Here is a 25,555-nt window from a genome sequence, read left to right on the forward strand (position 1 = left end):
TATGTCTCAGGGACAAATAAAGTTTGATTGAATTGATTGAATGGCATATCATGCTAATGCTCAAAACTACTTCTACCACGAAATATAATATAAATTCACTTTATGATAATACATATGACCCTCTTGCTGTCAAGCTCAAATGAGGGAATTGGTGGGTATATATTAAATATAATGGCGACCTAATGAGAGAACTAGCCTTCACGTAATATAAGCAAGCGTCTCTTCAAATAATAATGACCTGCCTGAGGAGATCAGTCAGGTCAGCTGAGTCTTTAATGTCTCTCCTGATGACATACTATTATCAGGTCGCCTTCTCTGATTGTATTTGAGTTTTAATTCAGTTTCATTTCTGCCCTCACCTTACTTACATGCACCATATTCCTTTTAAAAGTGACATGATTAATTCTGCTGAAATCTGAATCAACCAGAAAGTAACAATATATTGCACCAGGGGCGACTCTGCTAAATGTGCAAAAATAACTTTGGATGTCTTTAGGGAGATAGGCCAGAGGTGGGGGACTCAAGTCACGTGTCTTTACTCGAGTTGCTTGACTAACGTTGGTTAAAAAGATTCGACTTGACTTAGACTTGAGTAAGATGCCTCAAAATGACTTAACTTACGCCATATTTATATATTCTCAAATATAGAGGAGTTAACATTACACTTTGTGTTTGAAACACAGAAAACATTGGGCGTCTTCCATTTGACACTAAAAACTCCCACAAGGGAAGGTAAGACAGGAAGTCATTGGTTGCTATTTTAAGGTAACGCTAGTTAACATCTCGTGGCTCACAAGCTGGTTATGTGAAGTGTGCGATTATAACTCCAGCAGTGCAAAATGACTATCTGGGAAATCGTCATTTATCTTCTACATTCATATGACTTGTAACTTGCTTGATTTAAAGCAGGGACTCAACTTGACATACTCGACTCTTGCAGACTCTTTCAGACTTCCATGAGACTTTAACTTTAAGACTTGTGACTTGCATATGTGGCACTTACTTCCATCTCTGAGATACGCCTACTTCTTATTTGAGTAACAATGTCAGTAAACGTTTTCCAGAGGAGTTAATGGTCTCCGTCGGTAGAGTTGGAGGTGACATTTGTGAACTCTAACAGTGTTTGGTTTTAAAATGTAACGTACATGTATGTCTCTATTGTGTTACGACTCATTTCTTCTCCTTGCTTTGTAAAATGAGTTGATAACCATAGAACAAAACTATGGAACGACTGTTACTGTCAGGCCACTGTACGCTTGTTCAACAGTAAGAAGATACAGATTGAGTTTGCATGTGTTTATGTGTGTTTGTTTGACAGCATGTGTTGAGAGAAGGTCATATACACTCAGCGGTATCTCTTGACAGAGCTGTGAACCCCCTCACCCCTTCATAAATCTTTTTCCCGTTGGACCAGCTGTTCGCTCCTATCGAAACATCTCACTTCTGTCATGCACGTGCAGCGACGCTCTGAGGCTGTGTGAACACTAACATTGCTTACACACATGCTGCTGTGTCCAGGTGTGTGTGATTTCATGCATGACAACATACGTAATGGTCATTATCATATCTGTGTATTGTTGCATAAGACCATATGGCTGTGCTGCCGTAACATCTGTACTGTATTATTATCAGTTCACACGCATTATGCTCCGTGTATTGTCTTGATATGTATTTTTTGACAGCGTGTCCATAGTTTTACATTTTGTCTGTGTTGTTACAAACAAGTGTGTGCTTGACCATGAAAACAGTCATTTGGAAAATGTTTTGGTTATGTGTACATACACCTGTTCAACTAAATGTATAAGGCATGACAAGAAAACCTGCCGAGCGTCAGTGTGTAAAAAAGGTTTAGGAAAAGAAAGAATGTGGTATGGTTGTTGGGATTTCCACACACAACCATCTCTATGGTTTACAGATAATTCTATTTAAAAGAGAAAATACTTCTCTGAGCAAAAATCCTTTGTTGACGGCAGACTGGTTTAAAATGAAGAACTGGCAACAGTACCTGAAATAACCACTTGTTACAATCAAGGTATGGTATAAATGGAAACAGATGGGCTTTAGCAGCAGACGACACCATATGCCACTCCTGCCACTTTATTGTGTACCTAAAAAGTGGCCTGTGAGTGTATACATACTGTAGCTCTAAATATAAAGCTCCAGTACAGTATAATCAAATTCAATTTTCCACTGTTTAATCGTTTGCTGTCACTTTTGGAAAACCACTGCAATTTGTGTCAGGAACACTCTCATCATAATTAAACCATATCATTTATTGCAACAAATGGAAATGCAGTTTGACTTAGTGCTGATGGCTCTGCTCTTAAATGCTCCCTGGATTAAACCCTTTTCTCAGTAAGTGATATATACTGTATCAAGTATTTTCTTGGACAAGATACTTGGACCTCTAAGCATTAAAAAGGCATAATGTGTGTTTGTGTCTGTGATTGTGAACGTGGACTAACCTCCATCTGTGTCAGTGATGTCAGCCTCAGCCTGTTCAGGTACAGCTGCTCCTCCAATGCTTCAGAAGGGAAGAAGTTTCCACCAGGCAAAGCAGCAGAGAAGCTGATGTTCAGGATCCCTCCGGGCGCCGCGTCCAAGTCTGGCTGGATGTTGAAGATGAAAACGTCCTCGACGGGCACTGAGAGCACGGCCGACACACCTTCCAGAAAGTTACCCAGCAAGGGTGACAAGAAGTGCTCCTGGGACATGTTCTGGAGACGGACAGTGACGCTGCTTCCCAGCATGTCCTCGGTGATGATGAGAACACGGAGGATGCACTGGGCCGATATGCTGTGGACACCATCTGAGGAGCACAGCAGAGCGACAAAGGTTAGGAGGAAGAAGGAGCAGGGAAGAAAAGAACAGATGGACATTGACATAACATTATAGGTGAGAACAGGAGAAGGAGTAAGAAGAGGGAGATCAATGAAAGGGGAGGCACAGGGGAGAATTATGGGTCAGGGCCAGCCAGGATGAAGTACAGAGAGAAGAAAGTTAAAGAGACAGAGATAAATGAATACAACCAGAGAGGCAGAATTGCAAAGAAGGTGAGGAGGTCACAGCAATGCCATGAGATATGCAGTTCAGGAGACACTATCTCACTATACTGTATATGTTACCACACGTAAAATGATATATTGTACATTCACGATTATGGACAAATGAGTACAAGAATAGGCAAACGTGATTATTTTCTGTCAAATGTGTATATAAAGGTTAGTTCAAAACAGAAAAGTGAAGCAGAATTTAGTTTCCTTATTTCAGTAAACTACACAACCTCACATCCAAGAGCTCTGTGCTTAGGAATAACCTTTATACACTTTATAGAAAAATATCTTACAGCTGCAAAACAAACACCCATTTTGAAGACTGGAGATCTGTGATTTGACAAACGCCATGACAGTTTTCACCGCCGTAAGTCACCTACGACCAAGCAAGCACTGGATGATTCCAGCTGTCAATCACACTGGTGTCCACTCATATGTGCTGTGCTTTATTGTCTATTTTCTTTTAAAATAGAACACAAGATTGAAGACCTGAAACTAGTGATTAAAACCATTAGCACCACGGGAAAATGTTTCCTCACGTTAAAAATCAAGTCAGAAGACTCATTTTCCCATACACTTTCATTCAGAGTTCTTTTTTTTCAAGCAGTAGAGTCAACACCCTGGTAGTTAAGTGCTACTTCAACTTGGGTCTCCCGTCCAATTTATCTCAACAACTACAGGATGGAAAGTCATGCCTCACAGAGCTGCTCTGTGTCTGTACATTTAATCAAAATCTCTGCAGTGGAGCCTTATGTGTGAAAGCACAAAGACTATGTTGACTATGTGTTACAAGAAAACAGAAATAAGGAAATTGATATCTGAATATCTGATAATTGTCAGAGAGAGAGTAGATGGAGACACTACAGTGCTGTCATGTAGAAAGTATTCACATCTCCCCCTGTTCTCACTACATTCAGATCTGATTACATATTCAACACAATGGCCTTTCGTTCAGAAACCTGTCACAGTAGGTCACAATCCTCACAAACAGAACATGAATTCCTCTTACAGCAGATATAGGAAAACACCACCTGTGTTGTATATTGTAGAGTGATTTGGTGCGACTACCAGACTAATAATCTATATAGGAATACAAATGCACCTGGCCTCACTGACATTCTGAGGCAATTTCGTTCACTGCGCAGCGGTATTGTGAAAGTGAAGCAGAGTGAAAGATTAGACCGAGAGAATTCAATACGTGGATGGAGTGGTCTTGATGGGGAAGAAAAAGAACAAGTGCAGGAGAGAAAGGAAGAAAAATAAGATAAAAGTAAGATAGGGACATGGCAGCAGAGGATGGAGGGTGAGGTGTAAGAGATGGGGGGGGGGGCGTTGACATGTGGAGAGGAGAGACAGGGAGAGAGGTGGAGGGTGAAGGAGAAACAAGGAGAAGAGAAGAGAAGAGAAGAGAAGAGAAGAGAAGAGAAGAGAAGAGAAGAGAAGAGAAGAGAAGAGAAGAGAAGAGAAGAGAAGAGAAGAGAAGAGAAGAGAAGGGAAGGGAAGGGAAGAAGGGCCTATAGCCAGGAATTAGCAAAAAGGGGGATTTTAATATTTTTGTGATTCATACAAAGGCAAACAGAAATTATTCAATATTTGTAACTATGAAGCAATTTCCTTAATAACAATTAAGTGATATTTTCTGTTGTCATTTAGGGTTGTGATACAAAAGGAAAAGAGCTAAAGAGGGAATTGGAGAGGGAAGAAGAGAGAGATGGATGGGGGAAGGGTGGCAGCTGGTTTGATTACCGGATTATGAGGAGCCTCACTCCCCACTGACCTCCAACACACACACACACACACACACACACACACACACACACACACACACACACACACACACACACACACACACTAAAAACCACCAGAACCCTAAGTCTTAAATGAACAGCCAGAGGGAGCAGTGGTATATGAAGGGACAGAGGAAGAAAACTCCCCTCTCATGGATGGATGGATGGATGGATGGTAGATAATTACACTTCACATTGTCTATGTGAGTTAAAAGGGAGCTTTTTTTTAATCATCCATCTGGTTCACGATGTTAAGTCACAGCACTAATTGCTGCTGATCTCCCATTGTCATTGAAATAAGACAAGTATGTGTGAAAAGATTTGGAATAATGCGACGAGGTAAGACTCTCCCAGACACACTGCAATTATAATTCACTGCACATACAACATGTGCACTTGCAGAGGATCATTTTTGACATCAAGTGTTCCCCCGACAACCTCGACCCTTAACATACACCTGATTATACACTGATTTTTTTTCCACTTTCTTGCCATGAGTAGCATGACTCACATATCAGAGCTTGACAGCTATTAACATTCCTAAATGATTCTTATAAAGGTGGCAGCAAGTGCACAGAATCACACTAAAGAGCAACATTTTGATGTTTTAGCACAAGTCTTCTTCTGATTAACAGGTCTCATACAAATAACACAACACACACACACACAGGTGCATAAAAATACCACCTCCTACTATACATTATTGTACATCTCATCTCTCATAACCATTTATTCCCATTTGACCTGTACCAACATTGGATTTGTTTGTTTTTCGTTTATTTTTGATACTGTTTTGTCTATGGAGCCATGTGCCAGATTGTGTGCTCAGCTGATAACAGCTGACAAAAAATTAGACTATAATTTTCAGTGCCAGGCACACTGAAAAAGTTACAGCCTCCATGGTGGCCCATGGGAGACAACCCTGACATCCACACAAAAAATATCTGACAACTCAACAAAAAAAATGTAACAGCCTCGTAATCAAAAAACGGTTCTAACACATTTAAGAGGCTCTTTGTCCTGACAGTTTTAAACTTCCCTGTGATTTTCATCAGCCCTCAGAGACGCTCTTGTCCCTAAACAGCCATTCATTTCTGAGTGAAAACTTGGCACGTACACACACACACACACACACACACACACACACACATACTACAATCCTCATTTTGCTTTCATTAAATCAGTGCAGCTCAGGTAGTTTGGCGACATTGATTCAACACAGTTGCTACTTATCCACATTTGAATGCTTGAAATAAAAGAGGAACAACAGTTCTAGCTAAATGGCTTTTTAAAAATTTAAGACCGCCGAGCTCTGTCCACTTAAAGTCAGACCAGATCGATGGCTAATCCCGCTGCTTCTCTGCGCTAATTACAGTTCTGCCAGATTGAACAGAGTCATAACTTGGTCTGCAGAAAAATAAAGGTGGTTTTCCAAAACAGCTTTGACTTTTATGTTCACAAGTTAGCCACCTGAGTATGATCATTACATCATCTCATAAACAATCTGACACTAACACTTTTCCTAATTATAAAGTTGCCTGCTGTGTTCAAAATCACACATTCCTCTGTTTGAAGTTCAATGAGGAACAGTTGGTTAGAGTACATTTACACTGCAAAGTATTTGCAGGTATTTCTTGCTTTACCTCTAGTTTTACTTTTATGTAGAGCTGCAACTAACTAACTAACTAACTAACTAAATATCTGTCGAGTATTTTCTCGAGTCCATAAAATATCCGAAAATGTTGATCTATGTTCCCCAAACCTTGAAATGATGAGAAGAATTAAAACTTCCAACACTGATAATGCTCTTAAACAAGACACCAAGAGAGCTGCTTCCTCTTCATTATTACTTTTTTTTAACTTAAGTTATACTTAAGTATATAAATAAAAACAACATATAACACTAAACATCAGATCAATCTCTGTGGAATAAAGGAATATAAGAACGATGCGGGTGTTGTGAATTACAAATTAGAGGTGAGTAAAGGTAAGCTTCTCCAGAACATTCCAATAAACCGGGAAGTTATTATTAATACATTGTTCTTTCTCTTTGCAACTCCATTGCAGCGTGAATGAAAACAATAAAACATTAATAACCTCCGAAAATCAAAAACACACACAAATGGAAGGTTATTTTGGCATCTTTAGCACCACGGGAAAACAAAGCATTTCATATAACAACTCAAAGACACTTTCACAGCTCCCGTAGGCTTCACGCCAACATTTCCCCCTTTGCGTGTCCGCACTTCAAAGATGGAGGGGAGCTTGTGGCTGTAGCGTGCATAAAGCCTCTAAGAATAAACATGGTGCACTGGAATCATCAGCAAGGTCCCAAGGATGCGAGTGCATGAATATACCATGAGAGAGAAACTGGCCTCCGATCAGCGAGTTAGCTCTAAGATGCTTTGTGGGTATGCGCTCCCTCGCTTTTCAAAGGGTTGAGGGAGTTCAGTGCTATCTCTTTGCACCAGGTAGCCTGACTAATAGCACACTAAAAGCTTCATGAATGTCAGAGCATCCAGACCGCTCATCCTGGAAATCCGAATGGAAATAGTCTGCAAAGTAGTGCACAATGGAAGCCCACAGCTGGAGCTGGAGCTGAAAACTGCCCCAGAAATATTTCAAAAGCTGCAATACAGGGCAGGAGGATGGCTCACAAGCCACAGGCCTGGAGAGTTAACTTTACAGATCATTCTTTAGGACGAAAGCCACCAAACATTACCGGACCAGTGGTTTGTGATGGAAATGACTTTAAAATCTATAGTTCAGCCATTTTTAATGGTTTTATAATGAAATGTTTCAGACTATATATATATCCAGAAGGCCACATATCCACACTGATGGTTGACAGGTTAAAAAATGATTCATTTTCAGATGTACCATGTTACATACTGTTGCCTAAACATATAATATAATATATCCACTGGGGAAGCATAAGATAATTCAACAGTGGTGGAAAAAAAATCACTGGACTAATTATTCTAAATACTAAAAACTTACTAAAAATCTACAAATCTTACAAAATCTGTGAATTTCACATAAATGATTCACTAAGAAAAGTCTATAAAATGCCAGCTGTTTACGTCTTCTCTATGGGAGCAGAATATTTGTGATACAGTTAGATCATAGTGTTTATAGTTAGGTGGTAAATGCATCAAATTGCTAACAGCTAAGTCATTTAAAAGATGTAAAAACGATTTTATCAGACTGATTTCAGTATGTACAGTATACATCCCAACCCTGCTGGGATGAGGCTGTCAACAGTCTATGACATCAACCTGCTTCAGATGAATCAATGGATGTACAGGGTTTTGTACATGTTTGTATTTTGATGAATTTATTTTCTGTCTCTGCACTGATAAGGCTTCTTTATTCATATCCCTCTCACTAAAATACATTAAAAACAAATGCAAAAAATAAGCAGTTGTATCCATGACATTAATGTAATTTCCACTGAACTGATAAAATAAATAATTATAAAATAATGTAGGGAAGTGAAATATCAAAATTGAAATAACAGCAAGATGTCTTTGCATAAACACAATAATAAGCATTCAATGTTTGGAAGTGTGTAGGATGAAATAAGTGGACCAATGCAGTGGAGCTGAGGTTAGAGATTTAAATCCGTCATTCACACATGGCACACTGACACGGTCATGGTTAAGAGACTGACTCAGTCTGTGTGCATGCTTACTATAAGAAGCAGGGATTAACGGGGGGAGACATTATAACCAGCATGCAGGAACCAAAAACACTCAAATTGGATTTACTCTGTACAAAAGCCGTATGCCACTACTCCGAATTACACTACACTCTGTCATGGTGCATTCAGCCCATTAGTTCACAGGCCAAGCACAATCACATGGGTTTAAATCCCATTTCACACTGTGCTGTCGCATCCCTTTGTCTGGCCTTTTTCCTGTCTCCACTGTGCTTCTAAAGCCGGAATAAACGATAGAGAGCAGGTCGAGTTTTCTAAACACAAATGTGAGGAGGTTCGGTGTTTTTACATGTGTTCCTTGACCTCTGGTCAGGGGGGAAATAAGGACACAGTAGCCACTGGACAAATGCTGACCTTTTTAAACACAAGGATGATCTGATGTTCGGTCTCCTAAAAATAGAGACCGCTTCGGAGGGAGCTAATGCTGGAACAGCCAAAGTGGCTCTTACGCATAAAAGAGTGAATATGCCGAGGAGAGAGACAGGACCATACATTAATGTCACAAATAATACAAACACCGGCAATATTGTGTACACATCATTATGTATACAAAATGCACAGAGAGAGAGAGAGAGAGAGAGAGAGAGAGAGAGAGAGAGAGAGATAGAGAGAGAGAGAGAGAGAGAGAGAGAGAGAGAGAGAGACTGGGCTCTGACTTATATTTCAGCTGATTTCTGCTCTGTTTGTTTTTTAAAGCCTTTTGCCCCTGAGGTCTGGGCACTCGTTTTATTTAGTGCAAAGTAGAACAGAGTAGAGAAACAAAGCCACACACACACACACACACAGTCATACACCATAATGCTTAAACCATCCTTTTACAACGGAACCACTAATCCTTTACATTAAAGCAGATACACTTAACTTCCACAAATGTTGCCCACAAAAAGCCCTCTCACTTATCGCGCGCGCACACACACTCTCATGTGTATTGTAAACAAATCCACAGTGCACCAGCACTCGCCACTTCAGTCACATGCAGACACGACATCAGTCAGCAGCTGGTTTGGTTGCAAAAACCGTCAGTCTCCATCCCTGCGTCTGCCCTCTCTTTTTACTGCCATTACTGTTGAAAACTGTAGTTTTACGACAAAAAACAAAACAAGATTTTTGTTTATTGTTCATGCAAAAGAGGCTCCCCTTTTTGCCCTTAGGCAGCCGTGAACATGGCTTGACCTTATCTGTGGTGAGATGTTATTGTGTTAAAACTAATTTCAGGGCAGAACACTGCATGTGGGGCTGAGCGCTCTGTCTCTCTCTCTCTGTTGTAAATAGTTGCAGTCTCTGCAGCACCTGAGGCGCGGTGTGTCTGTAGCAGCTTCCATCGCTTCTCTCACAGTGAGGACCGTCTGTTGCCTGAAAAGATCCCAAATTTAAATTTTCCAAACAATTGCTCCTGTGAGGCGGTGTAACGGTGCAGCAGTAAGTGTTTGCTCAGAACACTTGATATAAGCGGCAAAAAGGTCTCCTGTGATGTTTGCTTATGCGTGCCAATCAACAAACACACACAGGGAATGTAAGCTATACTGAATGAGATCCTAAATACAGTTATTAACAGAGAAAGATGAAAAGTGATGAAACCACACTCAAATAAGAAAGGAGAATATTAATATTTTGAATCTGCTGACTGGTACGGGGAAGACTGTCACCAGTGATGGAAAATCAACGTTTCTAACAACATCACTAATACTATCGTCACCTCCCTCGGCAGCAATCAGCACTACCAGCAATTACTGCATTCCACTATTAGCTATGTTTCAAAACAAACAAGAAACAACTATGGCACTTTTCCACTATAAAGGTTCTTGTGGCACAGGCTCAGCACGGCTTGACTCCCTGGTAACCAGGTGTGTCGTTTTCCATTACTTTATAATACCTCCTCAACGTGGGTGGTAGTCATAGCACATAGCTGCCATGACATCGTTCCATACATGACACAAACACACATATTAGTGAAGAGCAAAGCAGCTGTCTTTGGTGTACTCAGTCATTAGAATCAGTTAATTAAAAAGTTAGTGCAGTACTTCCTGCATGACCAAAGCACAGGCACTGAGTTGTGATTCAGCTCACGATCTGCAGCTTCATACACCAGACTCCTCTGTTAAATATTGAGATTTTACAAATTTCCTTACTAAATGTTGGATATTAAGACATGTTTTAATGTTGACGTCACATTCAAGTATCGTCTCAGCTCAGGTAGTAAAAAAAAATAAAGAGTAGCAGGTACTATCCCTAATAGAAAAGCAGTAGAGTAGAGTCCAGTCGTGCTAGAACTGTATAGTGTTAAAGTGTCACTAGCACAAGCATCCAATTCACCAACAACAAACATCCACTAAGGCTGCACAGTTTCTCACAGTGTCAATACACTCATCTGCAGATCACCACCAACATTAACCCTGTGTTTAAGCGGGTTTCTCACCAGTGGGAATGTGTTTAATTGGTTTTCACTCGAGGGTCAAATGCTATGCGTGCAGGTTGTTATCAGCTTTGGCTGCAGTTGGTACAAGTGAGAATGTAAACATGCTCATTTCTGTCTTTTCTGCATAATTCCCAGAGCAACGATTTGACATATGTTTATCTTCTGATCAGTAGCACAGCTGTCAGCCATGAACGTTTATAGAGAAACTTTTCACAACTTTTTACAACTCAGTGCTCAATATTTTTCATTGTTTTCTTCTTCATGCGACGCCAATGGTCATGATAATGATCACTCAAATTATTAAACAGCTTCATCCAAGTTCAAAAGTCCTGAGTGCACCCTCTAATTTTAATGCTGTCTATATCTTAGGACCATTGTATTTACACTGAAGGTAATGAAGGGCCAGAAACTGTGGACCCATTTCAAAACAGACACAATGGCAGAGAAGATAAAACCTGATCTGAAAGATAACCAAAGGAAAGCCAGACCTGATCCAAAAAGACCTGAGGTAAATCAGAATTGCACCAGAATGTGGTCTTACAGAGCGTGCACGTGCACACAATGAAACCCTATAATGCAAAAATAAGCATGTATTTCTCAGCCACAATAAGAAATCCCACCTGAATCAGCTTTCTTGGCCAAGTATGAGCACATACAAGGAATTTAACTCTGGTCTTTCAAATTGTATGTGCACTTACAGAAAGGCATAGAAACAAGTATTAGATTTGGTGTCAGTGTTACAGCTTTAAACATGATCTGACAAACATCAAATGCAGCCCGCTGTCTCACAGACAGACAATGAAGTCCCTGTCTCCTGTTTCTCTCTCTGCCCTGATTTTGTTTGTTTGAATAATCGCGTTAATGTTGCGACACTAATGTGATAATGATTTATTGATGATACAACGCTAAACATAGCATGAAAGTTCCCATCTGTAAATATTCGTCCCACATTTTCACTTCTTTGTGTATCCCTCTCCTCCCTGGTGGCTGATTTGGTCTGAACTCCTCATTTAGTCTCAGACAAGTGCAATTAAAAATAATACAGATAGTTAAATTCCCATTATATTTGCAGTTCACCATTTGGCTCCTGGATGTCTGAAAGCCCCGGCCTTAAGGTGATTACCTTTAGCTGTATGTCTTGAGACTTGAGTTTCTAATGTGTTTCTTATCTGATTATTCTTTTGTGATTAGATTAAAGATATTGTTACATAATAAACTTTACTCAGAGAGGAAGCCAATCATCTTCTAACACTGAATGCTCAGCGACAGATGAAATGTTTCCTGGTGTCCCACAGTTAGGAATAACAAGACGCCAAGGTCGTTTTTCTTTCTCATTCTGTGGCAGTTGTCTCGGTCTAATTGTTGCCCTCTTTTATGGCATTTCAAGGAACTCATCCAGCCATGTAAATGTAACGGATAAATGTCAGCCTTCTAATTAAAGGAAACAGACAAAGCACCAGACATCCTGCAAGTGGCTGGAGCGAAGCTGAGTCAGACTTTCTCCAGTGTGTGTTCTTCCTGGTGACCTGGTGAGTCACGAGTATGATTTTTCTATCATTATCTAAACAACACGAAAGCTCCAGCTAATGATTATTTTCATCAATTCATCTATTGCTTATTTTCTCAAATAATCAAATTGATATGATGCCGATAAAACACTGAAAATGGGGGTCTTACAACTTGTTTTGTCCAGAAACGAAAGATATTTCATTCACTGTCACAAAAGGGCACAGAAAATATGTGAAAAATGTGAAAATACTCACATTTAAGAAGCCAATATCAATATTTGAACAAAATCAATTCCATAATGTCTTGACAATCGATAAATAGTTGGAGCCCTATAAAACACTGTGACAATCAACTTATACATTCAAATATGAAAAATGTAAATGTAAATCAATCAGATGGACAAAAAAAATGTAATATTTATATCAGGTAGTATAATTTAAAGATATACAATTTTTTTATGTGATAAAGAATGTAGAGGACAAAAAAATAAGGACGAGAAGCCAATTTGAGGACCAGAGGCTTCTCTCAGTAGGGGTTATTAACAAGTCTCCAACAAATCTCTCAGCAGGGAACAAGGAATTTCTATAATCTAAAGGTTCAGTAAAAAATATTCACACTCTAAACCCTTCCTGCCTGGATTTTCTCTGCTCAAGAATTTCCCTCATGTGCATAACATTTCCTTATTTATCAGTGTTCACCAGGAGCCGTCCTCTCGCTACAAAACCCCAGCTGAGCCAGATGAGGACGCGAACAGCTGTATGACTACACAGTGACAGGAAGTAACACCCGAGCGCAAATCTAGCAAATCCTGCATATACGAAGCTGACACCTCAACAATAAGTTCAACCATCACTCTGACTGAAGTGTAAAATCCACAGTTCATCCTTTCGCATAAAATAACAAAAGCCCTTTACTTAAGCTTCAGGGCTTACTTTCCTTTAAACATGAGCATTGCCTTATAGCGAGCACTCTGATATGTGTTGGAGTTTAAGTGTTCGAAGACGAGGCTCCTCAGCCTGTTCATTATAAGATTAATGTTTTTATACAGAACTGATGCTGGATGTTTGACAGAATCAAAATAATGACCAAAGTCATTATAATCACTATTATGTGAAAGATTGTCTGCTAGATAGATGGATAGACGGATAGACGGATAGACGGATAGGCGGATAGACGGATAGGCGGATAGGCGGATAGGCGGATAGATGGATAGATGGATAGATGGATAGATGCAGAGACAAAGTCGATGACGGACTGAGACAGACATGCTGGTGTGGCTTCTTTTCTCACATACAAGGAAATAAAGGGGGAATTTTCAGCCAAGTTTAGTGAACGCTCTCTCCCTCTCTCTCTCTCCCTCACTCTCATACACATGGATTTTTATCATACATAATTGTCAGCTTGTCTCGTCTCCTCTCTCTGCCCTCCCCTCGGTGTGGTAAAGTGTGGCCAGAGGTTTCTAATGGATCTTAATTGTCTAATGGTAAAGGTTTCTGTATAATAAGGCTGCTAAACTGTGGCTGTGGCTGTGGCCTGTGCGTAAAGTATTCAGTATATACGTCATCGTGGATGTTAAGTGTTCGGACACAGTGCTGTGGGTTTGAAGTCCTCTCTCTCTTTCTCTTTGTCAGTCTTTCTACCCTACATTCTCTGTAGATGGGTGTACATGAAAATCCAAGTAGATCAGCAATTTCTGAAATACTCAGACTGACTCATCTGGCTCAAGGCTTAAGTCAGCTTTCTCGAGTGATTGTCTTATTGTATATGTGTGTTTAAAACAGGTGTACCTAATAAAGTGGGTGTATATGTACTGTAGAGAGAGAGTGTGTGTAATAATTCAAACAGAGCGAATAGAACATTCTCTTGGGTCTTGACCTTACTCAGCTGACCCACATGTACATGCATTACTCGCCTTACACATGAAGGAAGCATCAGTGTACTCACCCGTATATATTCCCTGTTAGGGCTTTACTTAACATCTGTATGTACTATAACTGAATTCATGAATTCAGGGTGCACTGACCTGTGTCAATTAGCAATGGCACACATGTAGCGCACACACATACACATACAGTATATATATATATATACATATACATATACATATGTATACACATATACATATATATATATATATATACATATATATATATACATACATACATATATGTAAATATAATATATATATATATATATACATACATACATATATGTAAATATAATATATAATATATAGAGGGCCGGTCAGGTGGAAAGAAAGTCAGACTTTTTGAGAAAAATAATTTTGATGATATTTATATAAATAAAAGTGTCTTGTTTTGATATGAAACGATCAATAGCTCACAATATAAACATATTTGTAATATATGAATTTAAAAAAAACATACAGAAAAATAACTTGATATTAATTGGCTGGCCGCATTAAATTGTTAGGGACCTCTGATCTATGGTCTATAGATGATACAAGCATCATGCACACAGACAGCAGTCCATCAGCTAATGACTGTGACAGATTTGTGCAATGGTGTGACACTTACAAAGTTGTGTTAAATGTGAGGAAGAGTGAGGAGAATGCGTTAGACCTGGAGGCAGTAGGTGACCTAAGGCCAGTGGTTAACATCAGTGTGTCTCCATCACTCAGATCCAGGCTCTGTCATATACACTCAACTGAGTGGGGAAAGTGGGGAAAGTGTCTTGTTGTTAAATGTAGAGCAGATATGTTTTCATTCATGTGTTGAGCAAAGGTTTGCGTTACAGTTTCACTGTCCAGTAGTAGAGAGAGTTATCACACATGGTTTCATAACACCTTGTGTTCGGGTAAAATCATAATCATTCTATGAGCATTAGGGCAAAGAAACAGACCAATGTATATCGACTCTAAGTCTTTATCTGCGTCTGGCAAACATCTAACCCTGTTTTTCTCCATTGTCAATGTTCAGTTTTTAACATCCAGCAGGACCTTGGAATCCCTGGAACAATCTCTGACAGAGAGAATGTATTTGATCTAGTGAAGTATTCCAATATTTATGTTTTATGAATAAGGCCGTGCAGAGTAGAGCAAAAATATGCACCTGCAACAATGGCAACAACAGGTTAGCTCGCCTGTAGCCTAATTTAAACTTGCACAACAAAACTATAAAAGCAGCTCTTTGACTACACTAGACATCTTAAAATGTCCCTTTAGAAAGCATTATGTTACTGATGACAGTCTTTGTTTACAATGGATTTCCTCATTGCCTACTGTCACAATAAAACCAGCTGACAAAAATCCATTAGCTCCATCACAATTCACAAATGATGAAACATAAAGACATTATGAAATTATGTTTGACCATAAAGTTCAATGACAGAAGTCCTATCCATTAAAGTGCCGCAGTAAACACATAACAGTCTGGATGCTTAAATTGCTAAATGGAATTCAGCCATCATTCAGTTGTTGTGACAAACACTGACCGTCCTTTCATCCTTCCTGTATCGAGCACAGTGGCCACATGTTTTCTCTTCCATTACCGACTGCCTCACAGATTACCCGTTCAAACGCATCTTCTTCACTGCTGACCACTTGAGCATTGCTCAAGGTCACCTTGAGCTGATATTGTTCAGGAGATTTTTCATTACTCGTCTCAAGAAGCTGACCCAAATGCCAGTTTCGTGTGCGTGTGTGTGTGTGTAAAACTGCTGGCAATGCTATGTGCTATAAACAAGGGAATTATCCTGTGAAACAACAGTCTGGAACTAAACATTTTGCAGGGAAAAAAATAGAAAGAAGGAAGACACAGAGAGAAAATAGTAGACAAAGAGATGAAGCCAGGGAAGAAAGTGGGAAGAATGAGGAAGTAAGAGAGCAGGACATGCAGACAAAAAGAGCCGAGACCCAGCTGTCTCTCCCCCTCTCTCTCACTCTCTGGTATGTATTGACATTATTCACTGAAAGAGACAACCCACTCAGATGCTAGGATTTGAACCAGCGGAGAGTGCACATACATACACACACACACAAACATGGTACACATACATAAAAGTACACATAAAATATACAACACAGAGACACATGTAAGGAAAGGAAATAAGGTGGGGGAAACAGGAAAAGGGAAAGGAGGAAAAGTTATGCTAGGATTACAAGGAGGTATAGAGGGACTGAGAAGAGTTGGGGAAGAAGGGTGGATTACTGAGTGTAAAAGATAGGACAATGGAGAGAAAGGCAGAAAAAAAAAACGAGCTGTATCCGGAGAGCAAATATGCTGGGGCATGAGGAGAAAAGAGAGGAGGAAAAGGAGAGGAAATGAGGGGTAACACAGAAGGGAACAAAACGACTGGAAAGCAAGATGATGAAACAGAAGAAGAGACAGAGATTCAAGGGATAAAAGATGAGAATAAATTCAACCATTCATCCAACTCTTCATCTACATCCAACAGAGAGAGAAAAAGGAGTGGAAGAAAGTGATGGTTAGAGGAGGGAAGAGTAGTCCCAGATAACACACAACACACAATGCAAGTGACAGCCGCGTCTCAGGCTCTCAGACTCTGTAGGCTGACTGTTGTTTCATTATAATCTCATAACTGTCACATCCTGGAGCAAAGGAGGGAGAGAGAGAGCATTCTAGTGCACATGCATCCATTGAGAGAGTTGGTTGTATATACAAACCCACTACTTTATTTGCATTCACATTCACTCACCCATTTGTTCACTTATTCTGTCACTTTGCTGTATTCTTCCTATAGCTTTTTACACTGCGCTTTATGTCTGCATATGTTTTACTATCTTTTATGATTTTAATGTTAGTGTAAAGCACTTTGGCCAAAGTGCTGTTTCTGAAAGTGCTTCATAAATAAAACTAGATTGGATTGGAAATAGTCACTCACTCACTCACTTGTTTGTTCTCTTCCAGTCATTTAATAATTCAAGTGTCCTCATTTATTCTCTCACTGTTTCACTCACCAATTTGTTTCCTTTCTTATCACTTTCTTTTTTTTCACTCACTCACTCACTCTTTTACTCACTCACCATGGGTCATTTTGCCACTCAGTCATTCATTCACCTATCCACCTCCATACTCAGTTCACTCAGTCACCCACCTTGGTCTTCATATTCTGATTCCATAATCTGTCTCACTTACACATAACAATAGTTGCTTTAAAAAGTACTTAGTATTGATAATCATTGAGATAAATGTCCAATAATTTAAAATAGTTTTTTTGTAAAGTAAAATAAATCAGCTGTATTTTAAATACCTTAATGAGAGAAAACAACACTTGTTAAATAATTCATTAATTTACCTTATTGAGATCAAAGACATCATTTTCCAATATTTGCAGTTATTGAATTACTGCTTGTCCTACTTAGACATCAGTTGTATCCATTCCTTCACCTTCTCACTTGTTCACTTGTTCACTCATTCACTCGGTCAGTCATTTGATCACGAAAGCACTTCATAGTCACTCACTCACTATCTGTCTTTCACTTTTTAGTCACTCCTTCAATTGAGCTCAATCAATGTGTTTACACATGCATTCGATCACATATGTCACTCACTCGATGACTCCCTCCCTCCCTCCCTCCCTCACTCTCAAAGCAGTGTAAATAGGGCAGCAGGTTACACACAGTCCCCAGCCAGTGCTCCTCCCTCACAGCTTTGTGACAGAACACAAACAGCAGTAACCAGGTCTTCAGAGCAACAATGCTGCTCTATTTTTTTTTTCCCCTATTTGGTTTCTGAAAGCTTTGATCACTGACAGCAAAGAGGTTTTTAGAGCTTTTATGAAGCCTTGATCTTAAAGCCTAAGCCTGGAAATGCAAGCAAACAAACATCTAAAAACAAATTAATGCATCACTGACTTAAATCCAAACAGTCGAGACACGGTTTTCTTAAATAAATGTATTCACTGGATGAAAGAAAGTATTATTTCCTTGTAAGATAGACATAACCTCAGAACACCTTTTAATATGAATTTAACATAGACCCAAAAAGTAATGAATTATTAAATAATGTCCATGTATGAAGGGATCAGTTTAATGGCTTGATGGGTAAGAAAAGCAGAAAGGTGAATTTTCTGGGTAAAAAATGATCCTGGAAAATCGAACCGTGTGTTTCTCTTCATTATTATGATCCATGTTTCCATAGAAAGAAAAATGAATATGAACCGTTGTGTATAGAAGATTCAGTGGTGCATTGGAAAGGACTTTGTTAATATTTTAGTTGGGTGGATGTTAGAAAAGATCAGTCTCACTTGTATTTTCTTGAGCATCCATGGGATCTTTTACAGCCTGTGTGTACAGAGTGAGCTATGACAGTAGTAATTGTGCACTACCTTGTTTCCTTACTAAATTGCTTTTCTTTAATTTTCCAAAACAACTGCGGCAACCAGGACCGCACATAGCCAAGACCACCTGTCAATCAAGCCGTGTGAGCAGTACTGCAGCATCAATTCCCGCTCACAACAAAACAACTCTTCTTCCACCAAGACAACTGTCATTTCCTGCTCACAACAGCACACCTCATAAACTGACAGCAGGCTGACTGATATCATAATTCCGATATGGAAAACTGACTTTCACACACCTCACAGTGTTGTCAAATATTTATTGAATCCGTTTCTCCTTTTACTCCCTTCTGTGACATGCACTGTCACAGTTCTCACACAAAATCCACACCAAGCATTTCATATCCTCAACCTTTGTTCAAGCACTTATCACCTATTTGCGAAACCAACATCAGTCTCCCACTTGTTTATATCACATCCTTCCAGGTAAATCAGTCACATGCTCACACAGTTACTCCCATGAGCCTTCTTATTAAGGTACAGGCGGCAGATGTGTTAGACACAAGTAACAAGTGCACGCACAATCAGTGGAATGTGTATCAAAAAAGATTATTTCCATGTGAAAAGAATGAAACGGAATCCGTCATGCACACAGGGAAGCAATTCCCACATCTCAGCCAAATATCATCCATCCTTATCATTCATTCACACACAAAAACCTGTTGAGTTTGAGTTCTTATCTTCACAGTTTTTGGAACTGTGAATAAAGCTACAGGGGAATCAAAACTGACTGCACACACACACACACATACATACACACACCCTCTCACACATTCTTCCCCCCATGGTCTCTTACCCGTGACGGTGATCAGCATGGGAGCCACCAGAGGCCTGTTGTTATCCAGTTTTCGGCTCAGTCGGATCTCTCCACTGGTGTGATTCAGGAGCAGCAGGTGAAGCTCGTTCCCCCTGTCAATGGTGTAGTACAGCCTGTCTGACACATCGGGGTCGTGGGCGGGTACCCTCCCGATTACCCCGCTAGGGAAACTGTTTGAGCGATTGGACACAAAGTTGTTGAAAATAATTTGGAAGTCGCGTAATGTGGGCCGATTGTCATTCTGGTCCACCAGTCGGATCCGTACAGTGGCTCTGCTGACTAGAGGTGCTGATGTAGCCTGCACTACAATGACATACTCATTTCGGGCCTCATAGTCAAGATCAATAAGGGAAGTGAGCTCCCCTGAAAAGATATCCATCTGGAAGATTTCAGGAATGTTACCCTCCACAATTTGATACATGATCTGGGCGTTTGCGCCCTCATCCGGGTCAGTGGCTGTGATCTGAGCCACCACAGAGCCCACTGCACTGTTTTCCTTCACTAAAACTTCAAAGTCATCAGCAGGGAAAACGGGGGCGTTGTCGTTCACATCAAGAACTGTCACCTGGATGTGAACTGGAGTCCGCTGAGGTGGCACACCACGATCTACAGCATAAGCGGTCAGCTCGTAGAATGGCACACTTTCGCGGTCTAAACGTCTGACTGTTCGTACAATGCCAGATGTAGGTTCAATGGTGAAATCTCCGTCTCCGTCCTCGCCATTTTGAAAGGTGTACTGAACGCGACCGTTGGCGTGTGCATCGCGGTCTGTGGCAGAGATTTGGAGGACACTGGTAAAGGGAGGAGCATCTTCACTCACTGTTCCCTGATATCTAGGGCTGAGGAACTGTGGGGCATTGTCATTCACATCATTAACATTGACCTCAACATAAGTAGTATCTGCCTTCTGTGGTATGCCATTATCTTTAGCCGTTATGGCCAAAGTGTAGGTCATCTGATCCTCATAATCCAGCTCTGCCTGGAGGGTTATAGCTCCTGTTGCTGGGTCAATGCGGAATTGTGGGATGTTATCCTCAAGGAAGTATGTGATTCGCGCATTTTCACCAACATCATCATCTGTGGCACTGATCACAACCACAGTGCTTCCAGGTGGCTGATCCTCATTCACACTAACAGAGTAGTGGGCGCTCTGGAATACAGGCCGATGTGTATTGGCATCTGTGATGTTGACGTGTACTTGGCAGGTGTCGTGGAGCGTGCGATCTGAGGCGGTGACTGTGAGAACATAACGCCGCTCCTGTTTGTAGTCCAGTGGGAGGGCTAAGGAGAGAAGTCCAGCCCCTCCGGCTGTGCTGATAGCAAAACGGTTTCTGGTGTTTCCTCCCGTTATTTGATACGTCACCGCGCTGTTGACATCACGGTCTATTGCCGTCACAGTCACTACACTGGTACCGACTGAAGCATCCTCATTCAGGCGAGCATAGTACTCCTTCTGGAGGAACTCGGGGCGGTTGTCATTAACATCCATCACTGTAATGGTAACACTCGCTGTAGCAGAAAGAGGCGGCATCCCATAATCCCTGGCCTCCACACCAAAGAAATAGTGTTCTACACTTTCTCGGTCGAGAATGGAGCGGACTGTGACCCAGCCTGTGGCAGAATTGATAACGAAGGGTGTGTCAGAGCCGGTACCAGTTAACCTGTACTCCAGGCGAGCATTATCAACAGAATCTGTATCAATTGCCTGGATGTGGAGGATAGAGCTACCAACTGGGGCACTCTCAAGCACAGATGCCTGGAATGGCGTGGAGACAAAGATTGGGGGGTTGTCATTAACGTCTGTCACTTGTACACTCACAATCCCAGTGTTGTTCGAGAGAGGCGGGCGGCCATTGTCCTGTGCTCGAACACGGAGTGTGTACTCCCGTTCAGACTCATAGTCCAGTGGTGCCACCACCTGGATCTCACCTGTGACACTGTCAATGGAAAACTGACCACGACTGTTACCGCTGATTATGTTGTAGTGAACTGCAGCATTACTGTCTTTGTCCCGGTCTGTCGCACTGACACGAAGGATCTCAGTGTGAGGCCGTACATCCTCCTTCACTGCCACCACGTAGCGTTTTTCACTGAATTGTGGCACATTGTCATTTTCATCCAGCACAGTGATGAAAACTTTGACAGTGGCAGAGCGTGGTGCCGGGTCTTTCCCCTGGTCACTGGCCTCCACCTGGAGAGTATAGTGTTCATTTGTTTCTCGGTCCACTGCTCCACGGGTTGTAATGAGGCCAGAGCGTGGGTCAATCTCAAAGGCCGATCGTGCTATTGTAGCTGTGTCGCCAACAAACCGGTAACGAATATTAGCATTGGATGGGGAGTCTGAATCTGTTGCTCTGAGCTGTAAGATGGGATAGCCTTCCTCTACATTCTCCCTGATTGTCTCCCTGTACTCTGTCTGTTCAAATATTGGAGAATGGTCATTACGGTCAGCCACATTTATAGCAACCATTGTGGTGCCAGAAAGACGAGGGGAGCCATAATCAGTTGCTGTGACCCGGAAGTAATGCAGATCCATGTGTTCTCTGTCAAGAATCTGAGTGGAGGTGATGAGTCCTGTGTCTGGGTGGATGTGGAAGTAGTCCGATGAGCGACTGTTCATCAGTGGGGACATTGTGTAACTGACTCTGCCTGCATCTCCTGCATCTTGGTCTGAGGCAGACATGATGATGACTGACGTGCCAGGTGGCTGGTTCTCAGCCACTTGTACTTGGTAGTTGTACAGGGAGAAATGGGGATGTCTGTTGGCTGCACGCCGTGAGCGAGGCCATGGCATCAGCGTTTTCCTCTCCCTCTCTCCCTGTGAGGTTTCATCATCTGCTACCATTATCAGTCGCTCCAGACTCCTCTCTCCCCTTGAGCTATGCCTCCCCTCATCTTTCTCCCCATCCACCTCTCCCTCCTCATGGCTTTCATCCGCCTTGCTATCTTTTTTCTCCCTTTTGCTATTTAGTTGTGTGATGCCGGTGGTGCTGGTGCCCCTGTCCTGACCCTTCCCTCTCTCTGCTTCTCTCTCTCTCTCCTCTGCCTGGCTTGCCTTTGTTATTCCCTTTTCCCTCTCCCACTCCGCCTCCTCTTCCCCGTCTCCCCTTGGTTCTCTCCCTCCCATCAGCCGCGCCTCTCTTTTGCCCTCCCCCACCTGTAATTTTCCTCCCCCAGTAGCAGCAGCAGCAGCATCAACAGCAGCGGACCCCTCCAAGCCCTCTCCTACCCACTCTCCCTCCTTCTCTCTTCCTCCCTCAGCCCCCATCTGCTGCATATGCGACTGTCTGACACGTTCTAGCTCTAAAGACACTTGCTTACCGGATTTTAATTGCATGTGAGCCTGATCCCGGCGCTCAGTGGCTGAAGAGTCAGTGGAAATGCTGTCAGCGCACGCCGCTTGAACTATGTCATGCGGTGCGCTCTCCCACAGGTTTGGCTGCTGTGGAAGAGCGTGCCACGAAGATTTCTCCATTTCGGATCCACGACTTTGTCCATTTACCACATCAGTTCCCTTCTCCTCTTCATTGTTGTTATTGTTGTTGTTGTTAGTGTTGAAAGAGCTCCACAAAAACACACTCAGAGAGTCGAGTGGCGCTGTCCGTGGTACTGAAAACTCTGTGGTGTGATTTGCTGTTGTGAGAAGACAAGGTTTTATTCCACTTGCAGAATGAGATGTGGCTGACAAAACATTACTATGAGGTTTAACAGGAAGTTCAGCAGGTGAGAAAAAGCCAGAGTCACCAAGAGGCTCTGTTTCAGAAGTGTGTAGTGTCTGAGCAGACAGTTGAAGCGGTTTGTATAGTTTTCCATCGACTGCATAATCATCCGTGTGTCTGTTGATAGGCGTGTTGAGCACCGGGGCAGGGTAGTTTAATGTGATTTCCTGAATTGTGCTGTTGCTGGATAAAACATGTTGGCCGTGCGTCCCGGTTATGTTGCTGGGGGTAAATTGGATGGGGAGATTTCTCTGAGCTATGCCTCCCTCGGGGACCATAAACTCAGCTAAATATCCATCCCCCATTTCTATTCTGTCCAAACAGCCGAAACAAGCACCGGGAAACACCCAGCTCTCTCTCTGGGTTTGCCTGCTCTGCCCTTTAGTTTGTGGTGCTGATTTCCCATGTTGAAGCTCATTATTAACCCTACATAGAAGCGACAGAATTGAGAAAAACAAATCATTATCCGGATAATTGTATAAATGAATCTGTTGGTTGCCTTGTTTCACCCCCCCTCCATAATTTCCCTCTTTCCTATCATTAATGACCCTCCCTTCATTCCTAATTCTGGTATATCTGTACCTAGACTTTGCGTAATGGAAAGGTGGCCCACAGCATCCCATGTGCCCCCTGGTACAGAGGTTAATCACTGTGTTACACCTGTGCGCTTCCTTCCCCTCCTCCTTATGCCCTTCACTCCTCTCCCTCCTGCACCCAGTCAAACAACTATCATCACCCCCTTCGTTGTTGCTGCTAAGGTCGATAACATTGTTCTTGTCCAAATCAGAACAATTACTGGTTGAGCCCCCATCACCATCAACAGCCTTGTTGTTGCAGCTGTTCCTGTAACCAGGATGTGGCTGCATTTTATCTCTGTCACAGATCTGGAAGGAATTGTAAGCTGGAAAATGACAGATATGGACCACATTTGATCTCCGGATACAGTCAGATTTTTTAGTGATGCTCAGATTAAATCTGAAGGTGTGGTTTGAAGCCTGAGCATGTGGTGAACTGTATCCATAAACAGGGGGAATGCAACAAGAGCCACCGGTTGGCATGTGGCCCGGTGAGGGTTTGTTGGCAACAGAGCTAGAGAGTGAAAACCAGCAGAGATGCTCAGATGTCGGAGAGCACCGTGAGCCCCAAAGGCTTCTTCACCTCATAAGCCCTCTGCAACTCCTCTACCGGCGTCTTCCCTCGACTTCCGGGTGCCCCACGCAGACCAGAGGCGTGCACAAAGGCTCCGGCGCCGCCACGTTTAGTGAGGTGTGGCCTTGACGCCGGCCAGCGTTGCTCGCACTCTCTAGTCCTTTGTACTGACCGTTTCTTGCCGCTTTGAACCGGCAACGAAGTGAAAGCAGGTGAACCGGGAGAGGAAACAACGCCCTTCCTCCTCTCCATCCTCCCTCTCTCCGTTCCCTCCCCAGAGCTGACGCCATCTGAGCTCCTGCTCCGAATACCTGGGTGGAGAGGGGGAGGAGAGGGTGGAAATACTGGACCATCGCCACTCCACTTCCTCCAAACCGTCCCGGCTTGTTTCAGTCTCTCCCTCCTTGTCCCGTCCCGTTTAAAACCTCCAGCTCGCTGCACTCCAGAGCTTCCATCAGTGTGTATCCGCTCTACGCTCCACCTGCCTGGGCGTAGACACCAGCTGCCAGTCTGTGACTCTCCTGCTTCCTCGCTCCGCTGCCGCTGTTGCTCCTGGCTCACTTTACCGGCGTCTCGATGACAGAGGCCCGGGGTCCATTGGGTGGAATCCCCTCCTGTGATCTCCGTCCCCGGGGTGAGGGCAAACAAAGGGCCGAGGAGAAGCAAGTGGAGAGCCAGAGACGAGAGCAGGAGCGGGGTGAAGCCCGACAGCAGTGCAGCCATTTAGTCTCTTCCTTTCTCCGTCTGTCCCCTCCTTTCTCCCTCACCTCTGCCTTTTCTCTCTTCCCGTCTCTCTAAGTGCGTCTTTCCTTTTCCACCGTTACTTATCTCTTTCTCGCTCGCTCTCTCGCTCTCTCTCTCCCTCTCTCGTTCCGGCTAGGTGACCAGTTCCAGCACCGCCGGCACCGCCCGACACCTTCCCCCAGGCTCCACCGTCTCTGCGTCGGCCTGGAGAGTTGGCATCTACCCGCTGTGGTCCGTAGAGCTGGAGGTGTGAGCGTTAGGAGCGGCGCGGCGGCAGCAGCAGCATCTCTCCTCCCGTTCATTCACATCCAACATGGCT

The 25,555-nt window shown here is 42.4% G+C and overlaps 2 protein-coding genes across 5 annotated transcripts in view; both read right to left on the minus strand.

Annotated features, from left to right (window-relative positions):
- The window catches only part of celsr3 (cadherin, EGF LAG seven-pass G-type receptor 3), an 84,454-nt gene extending 60,053 nt beyond the window's left edge, over positions 1-24,401 (minus strand). For all 4 annotated transcript variants that reach the window (XM_058642543.1, XM_058642544.1, XM_058642545.1 and 1 more), the window contains exons 1-2: positions 19,604-24,401; positions 2,466-2,809 (exon numbers count right to left, since the gene is read on the minus strand). In XM_058642543.1, the coding sequence (XP_058498526.1) occupies positions 2,466-2,809; positions 19,604-24,401 (5,142 nt within the window). The remainder of the gene's footprint in view (positions 1-2,465; positions 2,810-19,603) is intronic.
- A 33-nt stretch (positions 24,402-24,434) lies between these two features.
- On the minus strand, positions 24,435-25,549 carry LOC131468384 (uncharacterized). The gene has a single exon (XM_058642553.1). It carries the CDS (start codon positions 25,213-25,215, stop codon positions 24,460-24,462), a length of 756 nt encoding a protein of 251 aa, XP_058498536.1. The 5' UTR covers positions 25,216-25,549; the 3' UTR covers positions 24,435-24,459.
- Between the last annotated feature and the right edge of the window lie 6 nt (positions 25,550-25,555).

The sequence above is a fragment of the Solea solea genome, chromosome 11 (assembly GCF_958295425.1).
Source record: "Solea solea chromosome 11, fSolSol10.1, whole genome shotgun sequence".
NCBI classification, from domain to species: domain Eukaryota; kingdom Metazoa; phylum Chordata; class Actinopteri; order Pleuronectiformes; family Soleidae; genus Solea; species Solea solea.